An 8545-nucleotide genomic window follows, 5' to 3' on the forward strand; every position below is an offset into this window, starting at 1 on the left:
CTTTGCTACTAAAGTGTTGAATGATCTTTTGCAAACCCAAAACTAAAGTAACATTAACTCAAGACAAAATAGGCTATAGAACGGCGGTGATATCGCAATAATCCCTGTGGATACGATATAAACGAAAAGTACACCACAATACTCTTTCAACACTTATCTTATCATATTTTCAATGCATATTAGAATGCATCAAACGACATCCCGTAGCTCAAGTTATGACATGTACATCGAGAAAGTATCAAATAATTGTTTAAGCCGAAATTAAGCACTTATTTAGAAAATAAGAAGAACTCAACTTGAATTTTAAAAACCAATTAAAACTAATTAAAACCGGTTAAAATGATGCGAGAAGTCATATAAAAGTCTTAGCACAAGCTAAAAGATAGTGTATTAAAATACAGTGATCATCGGGTCAACCTACGTGTCAGAAGAAAGGAGTGAAATGTCTCAATGATGGAAATGTATTTAATGCACTTGTTCTCCACTACTTTTTCAACTGTCTCTAAACGTTTCATTTCTAGCTCGCATCGGACAACATCCTTGGAGGCCGGCCAAAATCACTAATGACTTCTCCGACTCTCTCAATGCCCGACAAATTCTTGGGAGCAATTGTTCTAGGTCGGCCAATGCCCAAATAACTGAGGTCCACTTCAACTCAAATCCACTCCACTTGATCCAAGGTATAAAAGTCATTTCACACAGAAATCAAAGTATAATCTTGGATATCCACTTTTCACTACACTCATCTTGAATCTTGAACTGACTTGGGCTTTGGAGTGCTAACCTTGCAGGTCCACCCCGCGTCGCCGTACTGAAGATCAACACTAACTGTTTGAGAATCCTCATCAGTCGATTACATCCAATTCTGGTTCTATAACGAAACAAAATTTAAAAAAAAACTCTCAATAAAATTAAATGATAACACATATATATTTTTTACATGGTCTATAAGTAGGATAACAAAAAGTTCTAGCATGCCAGACTTGCCAATTTTGCTCACATTTATTTTGAAGTTAATTCTGATTTTAGGTCTGCAGCCTCTAATCTTCATTATGTTTTGCAGATTTTTACAAGCACAAACATTAATAAGATTATTTTTCTTACAATTTTTAGTTTTTAGAAGTGCAAGACTCGAATGCCTGTTCCGCTCCACTTTCATTTTCGAAAGGCGAGTCAATATTTTGTACCCTCGTCCTCAATTATGTTCTTCCTACTCCACTCCATTTCTTTTTTTTTTGGATATTTGCTGGCATACCTAAACCCGATGAATTTGCCACCCTTATTTATAAGAGGGTTGCTATATGTACACCCAAAATTCTACACCAAGTGGTTACACCGTAAGAAATATTCTATAATTACATTTGTTTATTGGTCTCAATATAATAAAAAAATAATAATTAAACATTTTAAAATACAAAACAGTAGTATTATACGGTGTAAGTGTTACAATTAGTGTAACAATAACATTTCTTCATTTATAAACATAGTAAGGTTATCTATAAGCACACTAAGGTTATGTCCATTGGCAAACCCACTTGTAGTAATCTCATTCATCATCATTCATGCACAATGGCAAATTGATAAATGCATTATTCTTTCATTTTTCAAGACTCCTCCAAAAATACGTGACAAAGATATATTAGTTTCTCATATTATTTTTTTCAACAAGGATGATAATGAAGAAAAGAAAGAAAGAATGGTGTGAAACACACAACTTGTTTGTGGCTAAAAACCACCTCACTTTGTTGATCAGATAATTTCCTTCAAAATAATACTCACCTCCAAAACCTCATCCACTTGAAAAACTATTCTTCCTCATTCACGTTACAACAAAAATTTTGAGGCCCCATCTTATTTTGTCTCTATTATTCTTATCACACTTTTATCAAACCGTTGCTATTTTTCAGTTTCTATATTTTCTCACCTCTCTACATGCACTCTCTTGCTTAGTTTTCAACAAACACCTTTCAAAATGGGAGAGATAACCAATGTCAGTGAGTACGAGAATGTCGCCAAGCAGAAGTTGCCGAAGATGGTGTTCGATTACTATGCTTCTGGCGCCGAAGACGAGTGGACTCTCCAAGAAAACAGAAACGCCTTCTCAAGAATTCTGTAAGATTTTTTTTAATTAATTTACTATACTATGTTGGTTCATGTACTGAAAAACATGGTTGACATACCAACAGGTTTAGGCCGCGAATTCTTATCGATGTGAGCAGGATAGACATGACTACTACTGTCCTCGGCTTCAAAATTTCCATGCCAATCATGATTGCTCCAACTGCCATGCAGAAAATGGCTCATCCTGAGGGTATTTTTGCTTGCTCTTTATATTCACTTCGATTTCTGAGGTAATAGCTTATGTTAAGCTTTTGATGTTCTGTGACTTCTGTCTTGTGCAGGAGAGTATGCAACAGCAAGAGCTGCATCAGCTGCTGGAACAATCATGGTATGTTTTTCTTCATACAGCAACCTGTGACTAATTATTTGTTGTTACCGATGTGTGCCTCTTCGATTATCGAATAATAGGGTCTATGTTCTTATTGATAAGTAACTTGTTGATGATTCTTGCAGACTTTGTCATCATGGGCAACTTCAAGTGTTGAAGAAGTGGCTTCAACCGGACCTGGAATTCGCTTTTTCCAGCTATATGTAAGCTACAAAAACATCATTCTCGTAGTTCCATTTGTTGTTCTTTTTTATTTTTGATGCAAAAATAGTTTGTTTTTCTTACATGATACTGTTCTCGATTTGCCGTGTATTGTTTAGGTTTATAAGGACAGGAATGTGGTTGCTCAGCTTGTGAGAAGAGCTGAAAGAGCTGGATTCAAGGCTATTGCCCTTACTGTTGATACTCCAAGGCTCGGACGCAGAGAAGCTGATATCAAGAACAGGTACATCTCTTTTAATCTTGATGTATTACCTTCTCAATTTAACTGTCGCGGTCGCGATATGATTCTTATGATTAGGCCTTTTTCTTTTGCAGATTTGTTCTGCCACCATTTTTGTCATTGAAGAACTTTGAAGGCTTGGACCTTGGAAAGATGGACCAAGTAAGTAAAAGACAAGTTATTGTGAAATTAGTATTGTAGTTTAATTTCTCGCGTCTATCGCTAATTGAGTTGTTAATTTGATTTTTTTAGGCTAATGATTCTGGACTTGCTTCATATGTTGCTGGTCAAATTGATCGCACTCTAAGCTGGAAGGTATGACTCGTAATTTTCTGTCTGGTCTGTTTGGATTGACTTATTTAAACTTATCTGTCGAGATAAACTTGTTTGACAGAACTTCAAGAAACGAATAATGACGTGCCTATAAAGTTTTTTCATCTCGTTTTCATGAACTCGTTAAGATACCTTATGATTTGTGCAGGATGTGAAGTGGCTTCAGACAATCACTAGTCTGCCAATTCTTGTGAAGGGTGTGCTGACTGCTGAGGATGGTAAGCAAAAGAAAACCTGTTTGACAATTCGACTAATACACTCTTTTTCGATTAAATGTAACATTTGCACGCTAGTATTCGATAAAATTCACATAGATCATCATACCATATTTTACGAATGCGTTGATGTTGAATTTGGCAGCAAGGATAGCAGTACAAAGTGGTGCTGCTGGAATAATTGTGTCCAATCATGGAGCAAGACAGCTTGATTATGTCCCAGCCACCATAAGTGCTTTAGAAGAGGTATGCTAATACTAATATCAATTCTAGATATATATAAAACAAGATTGTTTATATAATAATTATAATCGCGTTGTTGAAATTACGCAGGTTGTGAAAGCTGCTCAAGGCCGCATTCCTGTGTTTTTGGATGGTGGTGTTCGCCGTGGAACTGATGTTTTCAAGGCATTGGCACTTGGTGCCTCTGGCATATTTGTAAGTATACTCAAAATCTCTGAAGGATGTGTCTCTGAATGATATCAACGTGTTAGTATTAGTATTGTGTCTGATGTCTGTGTTAGTCTTTGTGATATCAACATGTTAGTGTCAATATTGTGTCTGATGTCTGTGTATGTATAGATTGGACGCCCTGTGGTGTTTTCGTTGGCTGCTGAAGGAGAAGTTGGAGTAAGAAAAGTTCTTCAGATGTTACGCGAAGAGTTTGAGATGACAATGACTTTAAGTGGATGCCGTTCACTGAAAGAAATCACTCGTGAACACATTGTTGCAGATTGGGACACTCCTCGCACTCATCCACGCGCAATACCAAGATTATGAAAAGCTTTATCTTCATCATTGATTGATCTTGATACAATGATGAAAACTTGTTCTAATTATATTATGTTTTGCATTTAAGGAGAACTCATTTAAGGTTTTTATATATTTGTAAAACTACATGCTTTCTCTGTATGGATAAATCATATAATACTTGTGTGGCTACTCTGCTACATTCACTCATTGTATATCTTTTTCTTTTCTTTTTAAAATATAAAACTATTGTTGAATAAAATAGGTGTTGGCATGAGAAAGAGTACTATAAGTAGTTTTCAAAGGAGAGACCTTAATTAAGCTAACCTCGGATAAGTTTTAGGTATTGAGATTGTACTCCTTTTCTGTTGGATCAAATTCTTACATAGATTTGCTATGGTTTTAAACGAGACTTTGTAAATGGATCGTGAAATTGGTCATTCTTGAATTAAGCGATTGTAAGAGTTATAAGACGGAACACCAAGATTTTAAAATAAAAAAATTAGTCCATAAAAAATAAACAACTTCTTTTATAATTTTTCATCACTAGAGCAGGTGGAATTTATATACTTGCACTTATTTTTTTTTTGGTCTTAACATATACTTGCACTTAATATATTAGTGATTGTTCAATAAGATTAAGGTTGCGTTAGTTTCAATTTTTTTAAATGGTTTTTATAGTATTATATATTTTTGTTTACAAAAATATTTACAATATTTTTTAATAAAAACTAATTAAAAAATTGATTTAAATAGTTAATTTTAAAATTTTGATATTTTATCATTTTACTATAATATTTTAGGAATTAAAATTTCTAAAAATCACTTGAATTTGAAGATATTTCAAATACATTTTAATGAAAATTATTTTTGAGATATTATTTTTTTTTTTCGTAATTTTTACTTTATTTTAATCTTGGGTTAATAGTCATTTATCCCCCTGTCATATAGGCGAATTTTGATTTATCCCCTTTTTAAAAAAAAGTTTTGATTTACCCCCTGGTTTTTACACGCTTAGGGGGTGCCCAAATATTATAGGGGGTAATCCAAAACTTTTTTTTTAAAAGGGGGTAAATTAAAACTCGCCTATATGGCATGAGGATAAATGACTATTAACCCTTTAATCTTTAAAAATGTATATTTATGGTATAAGATGTTAAAATTTGTCTTTCAACTTATAAAAAACATTTCATAAATTTTTGTTTTTGAAAATATAATTTTTTTTTAAAGTTAAAACAAACAAACTCTTAATAAGAAAAATGGAGTTTTTTTAATTTTAATTATGTAATTCAAAATAATAAGTTTGATTTTAAATTATTGATCTTGATCTAATGATCAGTAATGTTTCATATGTATGAACAATGAACATAAATAATTCTTTATTATAGAAAATTCGAATTCGTGAGGTGATTGTGATGAGTCTGAGGAATGTTGTTTAAGTAGTAATCTCAAAAGTTTATTGAATCACTTTTAACATTAAATCAACTATCTACCCAATACTATAATGTTGCCCAAACTGACTAATATACCCTTCCTTCAAAAAAAATTTACACTACCAAAAGGCTAGTGTAAAAGGCTATTTAAGTAATTAACAAATTAAAATTTCATCTTTGCCATTTGTGTGTTTCTCATTGGACAAACTCAAATTGTTTTGTACTTCCATTCAACTTTTTGTTATTCTCTTTCTGTTTTCTCTATCTCTTTCCTCATTAGGTTTCCAACAAATATTTTCATTCCCTGTTTCTCTCTCTCCACGCCTTTCCTTTCTATCTTCTCTCTTCTCTCTTCCCCCTCCCAAACCCTAAAATCGCCGTGGAACGTTTCCTTCTCTTCATTTGTTTTCACATTCAGATTTGAAGCGCTATTCAAAGGTAACACAATTTTGATTTTGATTTTAACTCATAATCTTTTCCTTGTTTTTTCTCTTCTCTCTATTCACCCTCTCTTTTCTAATGTTTGTTTGTTAAACTGAGATCTAACTTTCTCTTTTTTATATGTTGTTTTTGTTTTGTGTTTGTTTGAAGTATGATGTTGTTGGTGGGGAAGATCGATGGTTGAAGAATAACTCGGAAGAAACAAGAAGTTTTCTTTTGTTGTAATTTTACTGCTTATCATTTATTTTTATTTATTTATTATTTTTTAATCTTATGTTAATTCATAGAATGTAGTTTTTAATGGATGTTTGTAATATTGTATCTTATTATTTAAGATTGTTTGCATTTTCGATTTGGTATTTTCTGTTTTTTCTTTCGCAAATCATAAAGATTAATTTGATTTAATAAAAAATAAAAATGGCTCACTGATAAAAGAAAATAAAATAAAGAGAAAAAAGAAAAAGAAAATATAAAATATAAAATGGGTCACCTTAGTCCACCCATTTCTCTATCCATGTTGAACTAGCTTTATGAAGGAACATACTAAGCAATTTGGCAATGGTATAGACTTTTCCAATGCCCAGTGTTGTGTAATGTCAGAATAATCCATATAATAATGTCTCTTTTGCTTATTTTACCGGATAATAATAGGTTCCATTAGCAGTCTACTTTTTTTGCGTTCTATCAATCTACTCCAAGTTTTAAAACCACATCAAGGCTGTAAAGAGACCAACTAAGTGGATACCAACTTAGTGAAATTGTGATGGTCATCCTAAATATAGTTCAGCCTAACTAACAAAACCTATTTCAAAATCATCTCATTTAAAATTATCTACTATTTAAACAATCAATATAATTACACTCTCTATTTAATAAATTAAATATTTTTTAATGGAACGAATAGGAACACCTTAAAATTTACTTAACAAAAAACATAATTATATTAAGATAATTAAAAAATTATTCATAATTATTAAAAAAATTATTTTCAATGTCAATCAAAATTTCTACTTTATTTACGGTTCACTATCAACAAAATAATTTTTTATTTTAATAAATAATTGTCTTTATTTCAGATACAAATTTTTTATTTTCAAATGTCAAAATTTATATTTTTCTCACGGGGCATTGTCATCAAAATATCTATTTTATTTTAACTAACAATTATTTTTATTTAACGCACAAAAATCTTATTTCTGAATGTCAAATTTTCTATTTTTATTACGTGTCACTATCAATACGATATCTATTTTTATTTGTATGGTTTACATGATTTTCCTGACATTGATCTATCTTAAACCTTTTTTTGTAGATCATTATTTTAACTTAGAACTTAATTTTTATATTACTAACATCCTATTAGTAAAACTTTTTTTAAATGGTTAATTTCCATTTTATATATGCAATTTGGTCAAATGTCTTTACTTTACATTTTTCATTTTGTTCAAAAAATACTACACCATAATTAATGCACCCGGGCGACAGCACGGGTCTCTGACTAGTTTAATGTATGAAAATGGTTCCAATTATAAATAGAGGGTTGTTATACGGTGTAGGTGTTATTTTTAGTGTAAAAGTAACATTTCTCATAAAGTTTATACAAGAATGGAAGGCAATTAGACAACAAATTATGTCAATGTCTTTTTTATGACAAAAAGAATCTTCTTAAAAATTACATCAATTGATATAAAAGACATAACATTATTATGCATAAATTTTTGGACTCTCCCTAAAATATTCATTGTTTGTAGTGTTATAAAATTAAAAGTGTCAAGGACAAATGATATGAAAGTATGTTTATTGTCAGAACACACATTCTCATATTTGACCACTTTACTTGAAGCGACTTTGAAGGTTGTTTGTCCCACAGTAAATTCTCCAATCTTTAGTCGCCCAAATGGAGAAAGCATAGTCAAGTTCATACGTGCATGTTTTCCTTCGACCCACTCGTACACAAGAACATCGATTGATCTAAGTCTCAATCTCTCTTCATGTGGCTTAGTCAAAAAATTTACAGGTGGCTCTTTTTTCACAAATACTTCGATCCTCCGAAATATATCAAATATGACATCCCTAATAAAGTCATGTCAATATTTAAAGCCTAAAAAATCCCTACAATGATTCATGTATTTTTATAATGTATCCAAACACGTCTTACGATAAATAGTACAAACCTCATTAATAGGAATTAAGAGAATCATAAAGAGATATCTTTGAATAGTAAAAAATTAAAAATATAAAAGTATAAGTATGAAGCAAGTTTCTTTGGTATCGATGTGTTAGCATATGAAGAAATAAAGAATAAAATACATGAAAATCTTCGTTCCAAAGCTTCACACTTTGCTTCTCCGTCAAAATTCCATGTCAAAATCGTCCAACCCTTTTTTCTACACGTTTCTCCTTTTTATAAAAGTCAAAATGTGTTAGCAATAGGTCACATCGCGCCACAATTTTTTTAATCTCACCGCAATGTGCTGTGTGA

General features: G+C 31.5%; 1 protein-coding gene across 1 annotated transcript; it reads left to right on the forward strand.

Annotated features, from left to right (window-relative positions):
* Positions 1-1862: 1862 nt before the first annotated feature.
* LOC131598896 (glycolate oxidase) lies at positions 1863-4399 on the forward strand. The gene is made up of 11 exons (XM_058871464.1): positions 1863-2112; positions 2187-2311; positions 2403-2449; positions 2575-2652; positions 2770-2894; positions 2987-3053; positions 3144-3206; positions 3373-3442; positions 3585-3685; positions 3773-3877; positions 4022-4399. Exons 1-11 carry the CDS (start codon positions 1973-1975, stop codon positions 4217-4219), a joined length of 1119 nt encoding a protein of 372 aa, XP_058727447.1. The 5' UTR covers positions 1863-1972; the 3' UTR covers positions 4220-4399.
* The last annotated feature ends 4146 nt before the right edge of the window (positions 4400-8545 follow it).

Source organism: Vicia villosa, linkage group LG4 (genome assembly GCF_029867415.1).
Source record: "Vicia villosa cultivar HV-30 ecotype Madison, WI linkage group LG4, Vvil1.0, whole genome shotgun sequence".
Taxonomy (NCBI): Eukaryota; Viridiplantae; Streptophyta; class Magnoliopsida; order Fabales; family Fabaceae; genus Vicia; species Vicia villosa.

Excerpts from the sequence above, each read along its gene's own strand:
- LOC131598896 (XM_058871464.1), top strand. The coding sequence starts at position 1,973 with ATGGGAGAGATAACCAATGTCAGTGAGTACGAGAATGTCGCCAAGCAG. Across the intron at positions 2,113-2,186 it reads AACGCCTTCTCAAGAATTCT|GTTTAGGCCGCGAATTCTTA; the intron begins GTAAGATTTTTT and ends ACATACCAACAG. Across the intron at positions 2,450-2,574 it reads CAGCTGCTGGAACAATCATG|ACTTTGTCATCATGGGCAAC; the intron begins GTATGTTTTTCT and ends TGATTCTTGCAG.